Below are 19367 nucleotides of genomic sequence, written 5' to 3' on the forward strand. Positions count from 1 at the left end.
AAGCAGACAAAATGCCTTGCACAGAGCACAGAAGCACCAAGGAAGCACAGACTGCTCTGATATTCATTTGTGGTGCATGCACCCGATAATGAAATAGCAGGAGCTGTGCAACCTGCACATGAAAATCATGGCCACCTTTGTGCTGGGACCAGGCTTGTGGGAGAAGTGAAATGTGCACAACTGATAGCCATAAGTACATTTTCTGGTGTGCAGAACCAGTTTATCAACTGTACTGCACCACTGTGAGTCTTCTGAACTAACAGGCAAACACACACATTTTAACATCCACAAAAAAGGGAAAGGATATGTTGGAAACATTTCAGTTCATCAATCAACTTCATTTTTTGGAAGTTTGTAATTGCACTGTAGTTTTAACTAAAGGAAAAGCCCTACTATAAAATCTGACAACTGCTTGGCTTTTCTTTGAGGTTCATGATGTTCAGTGATATTCATCACTCAAATTTCTGAATTCAACAGCTGCCTACAATCACTGCCTTGAGAGACCAGCATGGTAAAAATGCACAACTTTTATTTGAAAACTGAAGCTCTCTAACTAGATTTCCAAAGGACTCCTGCAAAGGAGAAGCAATCCTCAGTAGCACTCATGAAGTTCATTCCTAGTAAGTCTTTCTAACAATTCAGACAAGACTTTTGAAATGGCTGTATAGATTGAGAGCTTAAACCCCAATAAACAACTTGCTTTAAGAATCACATTCTGGTAGCATTATATACAATGCAGCACCAAAGGGCTTTGATGTGTCCAAACTTTTTAACAGCTTTGGCTCTGTTAAAACCAGATCTTTTGCCCATGGGTTTCCCTGTCTATATTCACCTAATTCACTCAATAGATACAGAGACAGTTACCTTTCATTAACATGCAGCACCATGGTAACTATGGTATGCACAGCATGGTGATGATTTTAGTTATTAACCAGTTTCAAACATTTCTCTTTGCATATTTTGGAGGTATCCAGCTATTCTTTTGTAATTCATGTCACTTCCTTTGCTGAGGCACAAAATAAGCCTGTGCAGATCTTTGAAAACATTGCCAGAAACACTGCTTTAAGTAGATAATACAAAAAAAATGCTCTCCAAGCAGGAGAACAATTTCTCATCTATTAGGCAAACAAGATATTTATTTAAGAAGTCAAAGTTTCACTAAAAATTTGCATTGTGGGAAAACCTTTGCCAGAACAAGAAAAACAACCCAGCTACTTTCTGTCACTTAAACATCTGTTTGCACTTGTTTCCTTTCACTGCAGAGCCCTACAACTTAAAAAAAAACCCAAAACAACAACCAAACCCACCAACACAAAAAATAAATGAAGAAACAGGACAATGTCAAAAACCCCCATGGGTTTATGCTCCATTTTCAATTCAGCCAATGATCTGAGTAAGGACAAATTCAGGAACTCACCTTGCCCTGTCTGAGCCTCTGGCACTCGCTCACGAATAACTCTGCAGGCATCATACACAGCAGTGGATGGCTCAAACTGCATCGTCTTCACCACATTGCACTGGCGGACACAGATCTTCAAGGAAAGAGCTACCATGATGCCAAGTCACTGGCAAGTTCCCAATAAAGTACCTGAAAAAGCAGTAATGGCATTGTTGCTTACAGTTTTCCACTTAATGCTTTAATAGATTCAGTTTTTCACTAAACAAATGAAACTAGTTCAGTAGAATTCCATTTATTCAAATGCACTTCTATATAAAGTCTCATTAGTATCATCAAGCAAGAAACTAGCCAAATGTATTTTTCTTGGTATAACAGAAATTAATTTTTCAAAAACTTCATGTACACATACTAAACGTTCATACTTTCTATGAGGTAGGTTGAAATGATGCATAAAAAACCAACACACTTATTGAGTATATTGGCAACACATTTACTGTTGACAGAAAATTATTTTTCTCTCACCCACACATTTTTATTAGCTGGTAACCAACAGCTTCAAGTAACAACTTCATCAAAAGTAGGATTTTCTTAGCACATAACTACTCTTTCCTGAAGTGTGCAATGTTGTGTTATGGCTTTTCAAGTCTCCACATAGACCTGCTAGACGTCTTTAGCCTGTTGCACAGCTACAGAGAGCTTCAAGTATGAGCTATTTTTCATTTCAGTTATATTTCAGAAACTGACAGCACTTTTTTACAGAAACAGGAAGTTACTTTTGTACTGCTTCATTTTGTAGATAGTCTGGATTTTGTCTCCAGTGTCTTCTCTTGCTGTTTTAACAGTCCAAACCACTCTTCCACACTAGACTTTCCACAATGATCTCCAAGAACTCTTCAGAACTTAAATCCTTTCTCCATACATACAGAATGCACTAGAATCCCCAAATAATTTCTGCATAAATTTGTGTGTGTGTTTTAAAATAGGAATTTCCTAGGGGATACCAGCAACTAACTTGAAGAGCTGGAAGTTTTCCTCAGTTCAGGGGCCTGACTTTACTCTTCATCTGAACCATATCCCTCACTGCCAATGGCAGAGTGCCTGGTGACTGCTGTACAGACTGCCTCCAAACCCAGCAGCTCCAAAGAGCCCTGATGGTCACAAGGACTGCATCCATTCTGGATGAGATATCTATTACCTGCTCTAAAAGTTATCCTCTATGAACTCCCTGAGTCTCCTGGACTGCCTACAGCTCACGTTGCTACTTTTCCAGCATCTGCAGGGATAGATGGAGTCCCCCAGCAGGACTGGCGTCTGTAATGCCTCCTGTGGCTGGAGCAAGCACTTTGAATAGGCTTCCCTGGATCAGGAGGACTGCAGCAGGCACCCACCATGAGGTTTTCCTTTGTTTCCTCAGACTTATCCACAGGCTTTCAACCTGCTCACAGCTATTCTTCAGGTACAGCTCTTGGCACCCTCTCTCTCACCTGATGTAAATGGTAATACCCCTCTCTCTTCTCTCCTGTCCCTTCTGAACTACTGGTAGCCATGGAGAGCTGCACCCCAGCCATGGCATTCATCTCACCAGGTTTCAGTAAAGCCAACCAGGCCACAGCTTGCTAGCAGCAAGGTGTACTCTTCTTAGTGCAACACACTGCTCTACCGGCTAATTTAAAAACAAACAGGGATCCTGTAGAGAATATTCTTTTAAAAGTACATTGTTTAGGTTTCAGCTGTTTAATATTTCCACTTTGTCACTGTGCACCACATAAACCATAAACATACGTGACAGAAAGAACAGCAAAAGGCAGCCTAGCATAGTGCCTGGCATTGCAAAATGATGTATCCCTATGCTATCCCTGCCAGATTCTCATTTAATCCATTCTGACAAAGCTCCATCAAAATGAAGTCCACAGCTAAGCTCCTCCATTCTTATTTTTCTTTTCACTATTTCTCTATTTTGGATGGTTCTCCCTCACACAAACTTAGGTTCTCCACTCTGCAAAATAATGTCATCTGCCTTCCCTACATAAAGAGACACACAAACTTATCCCTGATATCTTGAATGAACTTTTACAAGTCGGGAACCTGTTACTCCTGTGTCCTCCCAGCGCCACTCTTTTTTGTTCCCAGGGTCAAACTGAACTCCAAGAAGGAAGGACCTAAATACATTAGTGGTTTTCAGTTCAGTGCTCTTGGTTTCAGAGACACCAAAGGACGCTGCATCTGAAAAAGAACTTATGAAAAGAGCTCATGACTTATCAGCTTCCCCCAATACTGTATTCTCAAACTCTAGAGAAACATTTTCATTTGCCTCCTCTGGTATATCCTGAGGCTCTAAATCTCCCCACGTGGCTTTCAGTAATAAATGGGACAGGCAATTTCCATCTCCTGGGTAACAGCCAGGACAGGACAGCTGTTTTTTCTCAAAAGATCTAAGAACTTGGTCAAGACAAAGGGCTGAGATCACTGAAAAAACAAGGGGAATGTATCTTCCTCATTTCCTTTATCTTCTATACATTGATTCACACCACATTTAAATATTTCTCTGTGCATGCGATGGACTCTGTGCTTCACCCAAAATCACCCAAGTCTGTGGAATGGCTGACCAAAAATTAAAAGGATCCTGGAAATTAGGAAAAATTTTCATTAAACAGTTTGCCTGGTACTGTCTAATTCTCTGCAAGTAATAAAGTAGGAAATTTCTAAATCAGACTGTGACAGATCTGTGCTGTAATGTGGAAGACTAGAATAATAAATCATGAATATGACAGCTTCAGGAGGATACCACAGACTCAGAAAGCAGTGCCTGCAGATATACATCAGAGTGTGCATGTCAAGGCCTTGAACTGAACCATCCCAGGGCTCATGCTCTGGAAAATCTGAACAAAACAAAACCAGTGGTTGAATTAAGATGAGCAGGCCTCAGTACGCTCACAGAGATACCTCACCAACAAAGCAAACACAGTATTTCAAACACATACTATCCAAGATAATCAGATATAAAGTAAGTAATAAAATATCCCAAGATGTTATCAAGGACTGAAAAATAAAACAAAAATGAGGCAGTAATAAGGTTTTTTAAAGTAACTTCAAGCTGGAGGAATGTGTAAAAAAGCTTTTTGAAAATCTAAGGACCTGTATTTACAAAACTAAACATCTATTCATATCTTGTAATGTAGGTATTTCCAGTGAAACAATTTGAACATTAAATGTAAAAAAAAGTTCTTTGATGAAACATACATATTAAAATATATTTTAATATTTTCACTGAAATTAAATAAATCTGCAAATTGCCTTTTGCAAGTAACAAACTAATAATTTGAACAAAAGTTCCAACATTGTTTGAGAAATGTCCCAAAATTAACAGGAAGAAAGTTGATGCCAAAACACCCCCACCCTTAATTTCCACTGGAAATTAATTTAAAATTGATTTTCCTCCTGGTATCATTTAAGAGGAGCAAAACAGAACTAGTCAACACCTACAGGACTGCCAAAGCTGAGTAACAAATGAATTTGTTTGTATCTTACTGTACCTCTTCCTCCACTGGTCCCAACAGCAATTTCTAGAAAAGTTTTTTTTCTAATTAAACAGTAGTTTTTACACACTGTCTGTGCTACCATAGTAAATGAACAGCTTTTGCATGGATTTACTCTTGAACTTCATTGTCCCACTTCTGCTTTACCAGTTTTCTCAACCATCTCCTTAAAACACATTCTGTAACATTCTGTATGCAAAAATGAGTTGCCTGCACTTGTGAATGTGTCTATGTTAAAATGTTAAAAGCATTGAGATGGATCACACACACATATGATCAAATTCAGACTTGCCCTAGTTAGAGAGCTTCCATGATTTTTTGTCAGGTTCATTCAGTGAGTACTAATTCAGTGTAGGATCCAACTCTACACTACTGAAATTTTCACAAGTCAAATCAGTACTCTGAAGGTAAGCCTCAGGTAATGTACAAAACAGGTCTCCATTCTACAATACCTTCCTGAGATAACTAACATGATAAAACCACAATTACAGAAACTCCAGAAAAGATTTCCCAAGAAACTAAATTGTACTTGAGAGTCCAGCTCTGCTAGACTGGGAAGGTGGCACTGACCTCATCAGCTGCTGTACACAGAGACAGACTAAGGCAAGGGGCAGCAAAGTTACCTCAAGCATTTTACAAGGTCAAGAGACATGTAACATAAGGTAAATGGCTGTTTCTCCCAATACTGACAAGGACAGAAGTTTGCATCACCTAATTTCAACAGGAATCAACTGTCATCAAGCCAAAAGCATAAAATAAAATAAAATAAAATAAAACAGCAGAATAAAGACACATGGAAGAAAGGGGATTTAGAGAGGAGACCAGTTAATGCACACTGACCTCCTTGATCATTTAGCTACTCAGCTGGCTTAATTCATACCATTCCTACCCTTGTATCTGTGGTGTCTGAGCTGATGAGGCCATGATTTTATCTGTATATTCTGAACTGCAATGCTAAGCAAACAGAGAATACAAAATGTCAGCTCAATGCTATGAGGGGATGTGCACTGCACATCCTCGCCAACTGGGTGTTGAGCTAACAAACAGCCCAAACCCACCTGCATTCCAAAACCAAGAAATGAGAGACAACCACTACAGACACTGCTAAACACTGACCTGACCACACCCATCCAGTTAAAGGAAAGCTGTCACTGCCAGTGCCAAGGTTAAAAGCAAAGCTCTGCCATGGTTTAGTAAAGGTCTGTCTCCCTGGAGATATTTCTTAACTGGTTCATTCAAGCTTGAGCAAACAGAAATCTAGGTCATGAGTCTGCCACAGCCTAAAAACCTGCATGTGTACATGCTAGTAGAAGCAAAGCTACGTATTTTTATACTAGACTAAGCTTGTAACAAAATCCAATGGAACAGAAATCCTTCATTCTTTTCAGCATCCCCACCAACCACCCGCTAGCACTGGGCACCAGCAGTACAGGACATATGACATTTTCTGTTGCTCACAGAGGTTGAACATCTAATCCTATTGTATATATGAAACATTTGTTTAGTGGACTGGTGCCTGCCAAGACCTCCGTGATCAAAATGCACTCTGAAATACAAACCCAGTTAAACTGATAGCTTTGTATACTTTCAAAATTATGAACCCAAATGAAAGCATCATCTGTCAAAAATCGAGCATAATGGAACCACAAGGCAGGCAGAGAGGCAGCTGATTGCACAGGCATAGAGAGCAACATCACCCATTACTCTAAACTCACAATGGCACCTGTGTCAGCATTTTATCATAAAAGAGGTAACACTGCAACTTTCAAGGAGCCCTGTCTTCAGTGCTCCATCGCTGACAATTTGTAACTCATTTATACCACAATGCTCTTAACAGGGGTGAAGGGCTGCCATTAATAGAATTTCTTAGAAGACTAAGTTGATTCTCCACCAGAGCACAGTATAGGAACCAAACTATCATCTGTGGGTCGTATGCCTGAAACATATGTCCACATGTCATAGCAAGGCCATCAACTCCTTGCTGGACAAGACACTGAAGATGTCAACACTGGATATTGTCACTCCACTGGGAACTGTGCAGTGAGGTGCTTTCAGGATAACTATCATTCATGCACAAATATCACACTTGGAAAAACACTGGACTGGAAGTTGTCTTGTCAGTAAGGTTAGAATCTCTTCTGGGTCAGAAAGGAAACAAAACAATATCTCCCAGTATCCCTTTAATTAGCCTAAAATGAAAGGAAAGAGCAGTAAACCAATGCAGTAAAAGCTGATGCCCTAAATGGGCAGTAAGTGCAAAGATAGGGTCTTTGAGGGTCCAGAGGTAGCCTGACAATCTCAGACACCACATTTTGTCTCTCTGGGATGGCTAATCAGAGCTCTTGAAGCTTGAACAAGCAACCAAAAACCATAATCCTTCCTTTCATTGGTCAGGATACAAGAAACTTCACACTGTACTGCACTAAACATTGTTTATTCTGCTTGCAAGGATGCAGACAATTAAAATGAAAGAACTCTCACATGACCCCCTGTCCTAAGAAAATCCCTGCTCAATCACTATGGCTGTATACACACATCCCACATGCTGATAAGCAAGTTCACTTTTAAAACCTTCAAGAATCTCAGGAAAAATTCACTGCATTTATCTGTAGCATGCAGTACAAAATTTTACAAGCTACTTGGAAAAAAAATCCCCACAGCAAAACAAAGATAAACCAGGACAAGCTTTGAAAGATTACTATGAGAACAGGCTGTAATTATTAGTAAGCATTAATAGATACCATTCTCAGTCCATGCTTTATAGTGATACAGCAACAGCATCTCTTTTGCTAAGAACACAGCAAGGAAGTTCCCTCAAACAAATTATGTAAGAGACCAAAATATTTGGGTCAAATTAACAGTTGTTTATAGGACAGTCAGCTTATTAGCAACTGAACTTCAGCTTGCTTTTAAGTCAAAAGGCATATTTGCAAACTCGCTTGTATGTGTCTGCAAAAGGAAGTAGAAATTACACGGAACTACAGGAGGATGTCACTGTCCCAAACAGAGCTGAAACAGCTTTTAGATAAGATAAGCAAAGAGCTTGACTGGAGCTAGTTGTAACAGAGAAATCCCAACCCTCAGGAGAAAGAGGCTTCACTACTGCAGTCTTTGAAGAGGCTCTACAGACTTTTTTCCTATTTTGCAAGAACACTTCAAGAGAAAACCAAACCCAGAAATACGAATCACTGTAAAAATCAAGAGAATCACATCCTTTGTCTAGGTTCCTCTCCCAGAGTTCTTGGGAGGACAGTGGTAAATATATGCACAGACTATTACTAAAATGGTGTCTGATGTATAGAAGACATTTTTATTTGGTGTGAGCATGGCTGAGGGTTTTATTTTTTTCCCTCCTCTTTTTAAAGGGTTTGTTGTTGGGTTTTGGAGGGATACTTTACTTTTTTAAACCCAACTCCTGTAAGGTTAACCTAGATCCATCTCAACCACTGCAACTTGCTTACAGTGGGATATATTCCTTTATGTTTATACAGCTTACATATATTTTCTTATCTCTAGTACCTAGGTAAATTGTAGAATAAGAAAATTAAATGATGATTAAAAATAGTTCCTTTTCTATGGAAAGGCTTGCTGATAGAAAACTGATTTTCCAAAGCAGATGTGATAATTTGAAACATTTCATTCAGATTCTAAATCACACTAAGGATAGTAATAGGCTGAACTATGAAATGGGCTGTCAAATCCAGGCTAGAATAGTTCTGTATATTCTGTATATTCTATTTTCAACTGCTTAAATACTGTAATGTTTTCAAGGACAATTTTAAAGCTTTTTTGCTCGTGTCTTCAACCTCTGAGCATGCTCAAGTCAATGCTTTTCCCCCCCACATTGACTTAATTGAAACCACCACTCAAACTTCCGAGCTCCACCTGCCATTCTTGGGAGGCACCACAAAATCAGATGTAATAAACCACTTGGAGTTCTTACTTGAGTCATTTAATGGCACAGCTAGGATATGATCTCATGGGTTCCCCTGTTGCAATCTATTACTCTGCATTTTCTATTTTTCTTCTTCTTTAAGTGGTATGTTTTTTGGCAGAGAAACAGTATTGCAAAGTCCCAGACTAACTATCATGGTAAATCATATATGGATTCTTCTTTTGCTTTCCTTCTACCCTTCTGAACATCATCTGATGCAGCCTAGGAACATTTTTATCATTTTCTTTACGAACAGCAGTCAACAGTTACCTCATACACATCTACTTGATTATCTACCTTAGGGAACATGAAGGCAACTAATAGGATGCTCAAGTTTCTTATAGACTTCAAACCAGCCTTCCCCGTTTGTTACAGAAGCTGAACTATTTAATAACAAGAAATGTAGCTACTGAATTCACTGAAGTAAATCCACATTGATAATTTTGATCAGCATCACCATCCAGAATTAGATGGGGCTGATAAGTCATCAGAAACAGCTTTGCTACACAGAAGAAAATGAGTGAAGCTCAAATACAGTATTTTTTTGCCAGTGAGGAGGTTTATATGGAATGGTTCTCTCTCTCACTGATTCCATCTGAAATGGTGGAATTAACAGGCACTGAAATTGCTCTCAGTATGTTTTGATCCAATTGTCCCAAAAATCAATTAATACAAGTATTTAAAACAGACCACTTAAATAGAAAGTGAGGCAGAAAAAAATTTATGAAATATTATTTGAATGAATGCAATAGTAGTCTAGCAAGTCAGCATTCCATTTATTTAATTAAGCCCAGAAGAATGTGGAGGAATTCACACAACTGGTAGTCATGCAGGCAACCAAACCATGATCTCCACAATAAGCCTCATCTGTTTACCTAGAATCTTTACAAATTCAAGATGAAGGCAAAGGGATTTCTGACTTGGAAAATGGTTCTTTCTTGCCCATTTGCAAAGCAGGAGGCTGGTAAAGGACTCACTCATTTAGTGAAAATTCAGGTGACAGCTTAGAGACTATCATTTATATTAGGGAAAGCATGGCAAAGTGGGTCCCAGTCAAAGCTACAGGTACTCTTTAGGCAAGCTAATTAATTTTTCCTCTGTTCAAGTACACAGAATGCACTAAAATCCCTTCTATGTTAAAACAGTCATACAGAGTAAAATGAAGTGCACTTTAAAAATCACTTAGTTCAAGACAAATCCAAATGTTAGCCTAAGCTACCATTTTTATGATAAATAAAATAAATAAATAAAATTTCAGGACCTGAATTTGTCAGGAATGCAAATTCTAGCAAAATCACTGTCAAAGAAAACACTCATTTATGTAGTGTGTTTTGTCCCAGGACAGTGATTTAAACAAATCAAATAAAAAGGCAGCTAAGGAAATACTGAATACTGTCTGTCTTTCCCACCAGAATATAAATCCAGAACTTGTTTAGCAGTTCAAACCCCCACCATCCTATAGGCTCAGCATGCAGCCTAAAGCTGACTTCCATAATACAGTATGTGTAAATATAAAACAGCATTGGACACTGATGAATCTGGTCTTCTCATTAAACCCCACCACCATACGCTATTTATACAGGTCAGATACATACTATGGTTACAATAATAAAATTTGGTCAGAAGGTAGACATATTCTGCTGATAGACCACTGTGAAAAGTCAGTAAGAACTGAAGAAATGGTAAATATGTGCAGTAAAGACACAATCTCAGAGTTTACTCTGAGGTAAAAATATGGTCATTTAAGAAGCTACTACATTCTAATACAGAATTAAAGAAAATTAAGAATCAGACTATGTTAGAAAGCATATAAAGAAGCCTTATGCTACAATCAACTCTACAAGGATTACTAATGTTTCTAATACTTAAGGTATTTGGTTCTCTGATCTGTACAGATAATATTTTATAGAGTCGTGTCTTTGCTTAGGCACCTCTTATTGTGATTAACGTCAAGTATTACCGTAGTTTTTTCAACAACAGACATTTTGGCCAGTCATTTGCAGTTGTGTAAACTTGTGTAAGCAGAACTCTGCTGCCATTGTGGACATTTCTTTTCGAAACAGAATGAAGCACAGAACAAAGAAACATGAGTAAAATTACCCAGCTGACACTAAGCCCAAACTAGGTTAAGACAAAAAAAATCCAGAGGTTAAATCTGGAAGAGTCAACATCAATCCAACAACCAAACTGGCAGCAGTACTTCTGACAGAATTTGTTGCAAGCAAAATGATTCCCTGTTGGAATCCTAACACGAACCACAGAACATGTGGTTATGGGCCTGGAGTCAAAATGAAAAAAAAATATCTCTGAATACTTCCCACAGATTTTTTTGAGACTTGAAGATACATTTCTGGTGTCACTTATGCCTAGTATTATCAATGTTGAAATCGAACAAAAATTTTTCCTTGCAAAGTGATCCTACAGATTCAACCCAACTCAACTTTCTTTATGCACAAAATGTTATGAAAAGGCCTCAGACAGGAATCACAGCATGGAGTTCTTTAGCAAAAAAGGTACATGATAACTCACTGGAAATGATTGGCCAAAGAGACACTTGTAACAATCTTGAAAAGTCATCAAGTGAACAATGTAAACTATTAAATGCAACTCCTCTCTCAATCTTTCAATATTGCTTGTTGGAAGTTCCATGAAGAGGCATATTGTCCAGGATCAGATGATGAATCAAGTCCATCAGAACAATTCACTTAATGGCATTTCTTCAACCTTTGCTTTACATGGTTATATTCAATTGGAACTACTCCAGAGGCAGCTGAGCTGGATTCTTGAAACAAAATGCAGCACGTTACGAGCCAAGACACTGGACACTGTTCAAGGTAAGTAAGAATACCTGTGAAGTGTTTTTTGAAACTTGTTTTATTACTCTCTTATTCTCATAGAGCAATCAGATAAATCAGTTTTAAAAAACCTAAGTACACAAAGAAATAAGAGGAACAACCCATACAATCTCAAACAGCTCAACAGGTTGGGGTTTTTTCTTTATCAGTATCATGTAAGTTCATTACTTTAGCACACTTTTTGCCAAATAATACCTACTGTAAAATTCAAAACAAAACCAAGCACTACTTAAATCTAAATTGTAATTAATTCAGTTATGTTTCTACCCCTTAAACACTCAGGTCTCTATTTCACCTACTGTAGTACTATCCAGACAATTTTTTCTTACAAGTTATCACAATTTGGTATCAACATGAGATTAATACAATTTTTAATAAAGTTACCATTCTTTACCAATTTTCATGTCATGGAGATAGAAAAGGGTTTACAGAAAAATAAAAAAAACTGCTTGTCAGTGAAGACAGTAATTGTAATCCAACATACATCCCCTCATTGAAAAATGGTCACATGGAACTCTCATCATACCCTAGCAATGCTGAAAAACTACAGGCAACAGGTTACATACAGTCTACAACTCAGATGGTGCCATGCCAAAGAGAAAAACAGCAGATCATGCAGCCTCCTTCCAATGGGTTTAAATACCTAGTAAAAAACCCTTTTCTTGCTCTTCCAATCTCCATCACCTCCTTGAGATTTACCACACATACATGTAGTTTACCACATACACATTACCAGTCACAGTTTACAATTTTTAGAATACTAATGCTTAGCTGATGCTACTGCAGTAAGGTTGAATGACCTTAGTGTCTTGCTCCCTTCCTTTTCTGATGCCAGCCCCCGAACAGAGAGTGAAAGGAAGGAATAGCAAAGTGTCCCAAAACTTTACCATTGGTCACCATCTCAAAGGCTGAGAATCAGCTCTAAACTATTTTTTTTGAACCTCAGGTTTGGGCAGATATGCCAGATTCTGCTTTTTGGTTACCAAATTATTTTTTATTAAAATAGAACACTTCCTCCAAAGGAAGAAACACGGAATGATTAGTCAAAAGAGCTTTGAACAACTAATAGAGGGATAAAGAGGGGGGGAAAATTAGCCAAGGAAAGGAAAAAAACCTACAGCTATAGACTGCAAAAAGCTCAGTTACTACCAGATTCAGCCACGCTAATGAAAACAGAAAAGCTGAGCAAGAACAGTGTGCTTGCACCCATCAAATCAACATCTCTGTCACAGCCACAAAACAGGACAACACAGAGACTGAGCTCCAGCTGCAAGAGTACTGCATACCCCCAAGGTAAAAGCCAACAACTACTGGACAAGGAAGGACAGATATCAGAAGCTGGTGTAATTCTTATAAAAATTTATGAAAAGGGCTAATTTCGAGAAAAACCTAGATTTTGGAAGGGAACAGGACTGAATCCCAAAACGTCCATTGCTTCTACAGCAGAGACAGAGGAACAAAGTAATCATGAAATATGGCTGAACTTTTATCAGGATGTAACAGCATGTGCAAACATCATATATCAATTAGATTATACTTAGTCTAGGTACACTGCCAACTGTGTGCTAATCTGAAGTCAAACCTTCTCCTACACCAAATATGCTCAGAAAGAGCACATCTTACCAATAAGCTCAAAGTCAGCTTGGCAGACTCAAAATGGTTGACACTAAATTCATATATTTTGTTATTGTTCTTAGCAAAGGTTATTTTAAGATGTACCTAAAACACCCTCATTTAACCTTGTCCTTAGACATATTTGACACAGAATGACATGTTGCTTTAATTATAAGCTGCTTTGAAAGTTTACTGAAGACATTTTTCAAACACGGAGAATTGAAGGACAAAATTCCATTAGTGACCTCTCAGTATTTCAAGCACCATTTCCAGATGAGCAGTCAAAGCCAGAGACATATTTAGAACAGCAATGTGGACAAGGTCAAAGTAACTCCAACAGATTAAGAACATGGGGTTAGATTTATCAACATTTTGTCACTGAATGATAAAATTGGCTTTGTGCATTCTCCTCTGAGAGCATTACAGCATAGAAATGGTAATGTATCTGTGAAGTTATTCTAGTAATGATGTTTCCTTGTTCTTTTTGCCATCTCTTAAACATACTCAGATGAAAGAGTTAAGTTATCTGCTCAGATATTTGTTTCATACCAATGAAAGGCATGGCCCTTTTTCCTAAGGCTTAGAGAAATCACTTATTACATGACTGTATTCTCCAGTCTCCCTGGCAGCTGTTTCAAAACAGTCAATGTCTGTTATAGGTTCATCTCCAGGCTGTTAATGACAATATTTACTTGGCACTTGAATATTCACACATCACATTTATTTTTCAGCTCAATTTTTCTCTCCATAAACACAGTCACAGAAGTATATATTTCACATACTCTATAAAGCAAGTTTTATATTAACATAAACAAGCTTTTAAATTACTGTAGGTTTTATGTCATTATATGCATAACAAAGAAAATTAAACAGGACCTTACCTCAAATTAAACTTCATCTAATAGAAAATAAGTTTGTCTGAAAGTACTATTTGATCACATGGAAGGCTTCCAGCAACCAAGTCTGTAACACAAAATACAAACAAGTTACTTTCTTATCCCCAGTTCAACAATTTCTATTTTTCAAGTACCTTCTCTGTCAACACAGTGGAAAGAAAAAGAAAACAACTCAGGAAGTTGTAAATTTCCTTTTCCCTTCAGAGTCAGAATTTGCATTGCCAAAATGTCTTTGTGCTCAAGAAAATAAATTTCAGTCCAGGTTTCTAAATTACTCACAAGTAAGACCTCATAATAGATTAATTAATGAGTTTTTACAGGTAAACACTTTGAAACTGCCTAGTCAATTATGAAAACACTTGGTAGCACAAGTCTGGGTGTTAACATAAATTAAACTACAACACTGACCTCTCAAAACAATTTATTTTGCATTAACTGTGCTTTTTCATGGTTTACTGTCCTGATGTGAAATACAGTCTAAAGCACCACAACTCAGGTCTCTCTGGGCAACCTCCCTTCTGAAAGTATGATTGCAAAAACATGGTAGAAATAGAGTTTAGTTTTTGTTTTAAAAGATGACAAACTCTGTTTCAAGGCTTTGGCTGTTTTGAGGAAGTAGGTTTTCTTGTTTGGATATTTTCAGGCTTTGTTTATTACATTTTGTTTTATTTTTTCCCTAGGTTTCTCAGGATCTTTTGTCAGTTTTTACTCTAAACAAAAACTAGTCCATCATAGTGGTTTAATAATCATGAGGATTATTAATAATCATGAGGGTAAATCAGTTTGCACACAAGCCATTTGGCAATTCTGGACCACCCACAGTGCTCTGAAATAAACACCAGCTTCTCTCCCAGTATCTCCAAACCCCTCCAGCTCAGCATTATCCAGGCCCAGGGCTTGCTGCTAGCAAAGCCTGATGTTCCATGTGTGCACTATGGAAGGTTCTCATCCTGCTTTTATATCTCCTGGACAACCTAAAAGTTCAAATGAAGTTCTGATCCACAGCAGCTATCCAAATTTGAAACCAGTTTACGCACCAATTTAGAAAGACCAGGATGTTAAAGAATAAAATTACACTTTCATACAGCTATATAGCAGGGAATGCCTTTTAGTTGAGAAAACCCCACAGCAACAAAAGAATTCTTGCAAATTCTAACCAACCAAAACTGGCAAAAACATTTCTGATGAAACAAATTAATCACTGAATGTTTTTCTTGTCTTGGTTGGTAGGAAAGTGATTTTTTTGCTTTCAGTGGACTTTTAACCAACATCAGCTCTAGGCCAACACAACTATTAACTGCAAGTTAACAGATTTAATGCAGGCCAGAGTAAATGCAGTATACTTCAGACCTGAATTAAAAGTGGCAATGCAGTAGTTTGCTACTTTGAAATTTAGATCCCTGATCACACTCATACAACTCTTCAATGCCTGCCAAGTCTCCAGTAAAGTGCAAATAATGTGCAACTACGTCCAATTAAAGGTATGCCAGCAGCCTGTACAAATGTGACTGTGGAAACAACATTCATTTTTCAAGTGGGTTATTTACTGCTGAAGCAGCCATGTATTTTTTTTACTTATCCACAGGGAGATAAAGAGAGCCTAAAAAAACTAACAATCACTGTCTTTTTATTCTATTGTCCTCACTTCCTGGAATGTAGTCAGAAATGGAACCAGACTGCCCAGAAGCCGAGTGAGCAAAGCAGCTACCCCGAAGTTGGGATTTGTTTACAATCTATTGGAGGGTGGGGGCAATGAGGGCACAAAGCACACAGGGCTTTCTGAATATTTGGAGTATTTCTTAGCAGTAGAGCCCTGGCTCCCCTCTCCCCTTCTTTTTCCTTAGCAGCAGCTACATTTTTATGAAATGCTTTTGGTTCACATTCTAGTGATGTTATTTACAGAACAAGAAATCTGATTAAAGAAAAGCACTGAGGTAGAATGTACTTTCTCAATTCTGGTGCAGATTCCTACACTATGAATTAGAAGTAAATTACAGTTTTGTCTTTGTAGATATTTCCTAGGTATTCTCTAAATTCTTGGTGATAACAGTTTAATTCAGTAGCATTTGAACTTCAGTCTCACTGAGAATAAACATAAATTCCAGCATCATCTCCTACTACATTTTCTGAATGTGGAAGGTATTTCTGCTCATGTATTTCCTTTGGGTTTATGATGTGCGTTCTTCCTGTGCTGTGTTTTGTGGGCTCTTCTTTTTATTTGTGCTTCTTTGATTGTTGGAGGTTTTTCACCATACCCAAATCCTAATCTATGGTCCATTACACACGGTATGTTTTAATCCTGTTGTCGTTCACCACCCCTTTACTGTATCACCTCTGCTAAAGAATTCTTAATAATTAATATTTAATTAACAGCTTAATATTTTAAAGCTATAAACAAGGGAATAGATACTTTGGGACATAGGGAAGTTTAGTTTAGGATATCTGGAACATTGGGGAGCTTGGTTCTATAATCAAGTTCCAAACTATGTTCCTTGCACATAATTAACATATTGAATGGCTGTTTCAGGTTGTTACTAATTCAGATATCCTGTAGTGTGTGACTTCTTGAAATTCTAGTTCCTTCTGACCTGTCTCAGTTACTTGCTTCAAGATTACTTCAAAAATGATCACAATTCACCTAATAGGGTTTCAGCATTTAGGCAAAATTGACTACCCTCCATATAAAACTATACTCTCAAATGCAATTATTCCCTACTTGCAACAAAATAGTATTCATTAAAAATTGTTAAGTTTTTTAAAGTGGTGGTTCAAGCCAAACTTCCTGGGAACCTCACAGATGGTGGTAGCTCATCCCTGTCTGCCAAAACTCAGTTTTCAGCCCCTCAGGACCTATTACTGCTTCACTCTTAACAGATCTTCCCTACTGTTTTTCTCTATCAATCCTTAAAACAACCTGCACGTCTGGGATAATAGTTTTGAGCAAGTCTGACAAGGTAGAACAAGTAAATTCTGCAATACAAGAACAAAATATGGCATTAATTTCTTCTCAAGGCTTCATGTTTGTACATAGCAGGAAAAAGAGTGTCTGTTGTGATCATTTAGAGTGAACTATACTACGATTAATTTTCAAAACTATATAAATTTAATCTCTTACATTATGCTGCTGACCCAAATTTCTGTGATTAATGTTGATCTGTTTTCATGAATATGAACTTTTTGTCAAGCAAATCTTACTTGCCTTCTGCTCAGGTCTCTTAAGAGCAATCAATAGTTTTTCATAAAGCAGCAGTTATAATTCAAACTTTGTCCTGAACTCCAGCTTTGCATCTAAGCAAATTTTTTTTTAAATGGTTCCACTATTGTTGTCCGGGAGAAAGACAATCTTGTTTAAAGTAAGTTGTACTCCTATTACAGTTAAAATTAAATGGCAACTTCCAATCTTTTTATTACTATGATTTCTATTATAGCTACTACTACAGAAAAAGCTACAGCAAACATTCACATTCAGTCACCCATGGTAAATTCTTTAAAACATGTTTGCCTAGAACAGTTGTCTTGTTGGCATCAAATGGCAAAGCCTCTCTTCTGATGAGAAGCAGTAAGTTTCACTTGACTGCACAGGAATGATGTGAAGCATAAGGCAGCCAGGCCTTCCTGCCCTCCTCAGAACCCACGCACTGGGAGGCGCCACATGTCAAACCCACCCATTCTCCTGTCAGGATGTGAGTGACCCTCACCCTCCCAACACCACTACAGGAGGTGGCCACACAATGAAAAGTACCAACCACTATTACATATGCCAGACTTACAATATCTGTGAGGAGTTCATTACTACACCCATCATCAAGGGTTCTTCATTTATTCAAAAACCTCTGGCTATAGATTTGAGCTTAGAATATAGTCTTTTAAAAGCAAAGCATAATACAATGTATAGTAATTTAAAATGACAGGTAAAGATGTGAATCAACAGGTCCTCAAAAATGAGTACATGGCACTTTTCTCACCAAGGTACCATTCAAATTAGCTGTAGTTTCTGATTTTTTACAATTTGGAATCTATGTTAATGTTATCCTTTATTTCAAAAGGGACAAATCTGCAAGCAATTTGACCAATGTAAACAAGATGCTAAGCCTAGCCTTCAGAAGAACAGCAAGTGTAGACTGCCTTAGAACACTTGGAGTGCTCTGCTAGATACCAACACCTAAGCAGTGAACACAATCCCACATATCAGAAATTCCTCAGCACAAGGACTATTTTCTTCCCATGCTGTGGCGCTGTACACTCTGAATATCCAAATACGTACTTGCACTCAGGTCAAAATTAATCCAATTTATCATTGATTTATGGTGCTAAACATTACAGAATCAGTTTTCAGCAGTCTAAGGCAAAGATTCACTGGTTCAACAGCACCTGTCGAGTTTCTGCCCTCCTATGGCAATATAAATAAAAAATAGTACATTTTGCATGACCTTTATGAAAAGGTGTGAGTTCAGCTGTCATAAGTAACTACCATAAAAACAATGATATGGGAACTTGCACTTTGTTTTTAAGTCATGAATCACTTAGGTCTGAAACCTTTCTCCTCAATATTCTACAGTGGGCTCACATTTCCCTTCAAACTACTTATCCCAAAAGGCATATCAAGCCAGGATATAACAGGCCATGTTCCCAATCCCCAGTGATAATGTCTGCAATGTGAACACTTCCACCTTGAATGATGACATGCAATTCATCATCCAACTCTGCCTAAATACCTGCAAATAAAGTCATTGGTGATATGGTTGTTGGAAGTTGAGATTTCATGTCCAGGGTTGGTGCGTGAGCTGAAGAACCAATAAAATAACAAAAGTAATCTTTCAGTGGACAGGTAAGAGAGAGAAAAAAAAAAGCCAAGCTCACAACAAAACACCACCAGGTTTTTGCTGTTGGTACAATTACTTCAGAGTGTGTTACCAAGACAGAGCACCTGCCATTCCAATGGTATAACACTCAAGCTGTCTGCAGTTGTCCTAGTTTGGAGGACAGATGTCTGCTAAGAAGGCAGAAGACTCTCTTTGAAATGGAGAATGTAAACCCCCTCCCTCTAAATTATTATAATTTTGAAATTAAGGGGCTCTGAGGCAAAGATATGGGAATTAGGAATAACAGTTCTTTACTAGGAAAATTAAAACA

General features: G+C 37.8%; 1 protein-coding gene across 4 annotated transcripts in view; it reads right to left on the minus strand.

The window, feature by feature from the left end:
- TLN2 (talin 2) overlaps positions 1–19367 on the minus strand; it is a 150624-nt gene that overhangs the window by 89403 nt on the left and 41854 nt on the right. For all 4 annotated transcript variants that reach the window (XM_033070221.2, XM_033070219.2, XM_033070218.2 and 1 more), the window contains 2 exons: positions 14220–14301; positions 1418–1588 (listed from right to left, as the gene is read on the minus strand). In XM_033070221.2, the coding sequence (XP_032926112.1) occupies positions 1418–1553 (136 nt within the window). In that variant the 5' untranslated portion in view covers positions 1554–1588; positions 14220–14301. The remainder of the gene's footprint in view (positions 1–1417; positions 1589–14219; positions 14302–19367) is intronic.

The sequence above is a fragment of the Catharus ustulatus genome, chromosome 12, assembly GCF_009819885.2.
Source record: "Catharus ustulatus isolate bCatUst1 chromosome 12, bCatUst1.pri.v2, whole genome shotgun sequence".
Lineage (NCBI taxonomy): Eukaryota > Metazoa > Chordata > Aves > Passeriformes > Turdidae > Catharus > Catharus ustulatus.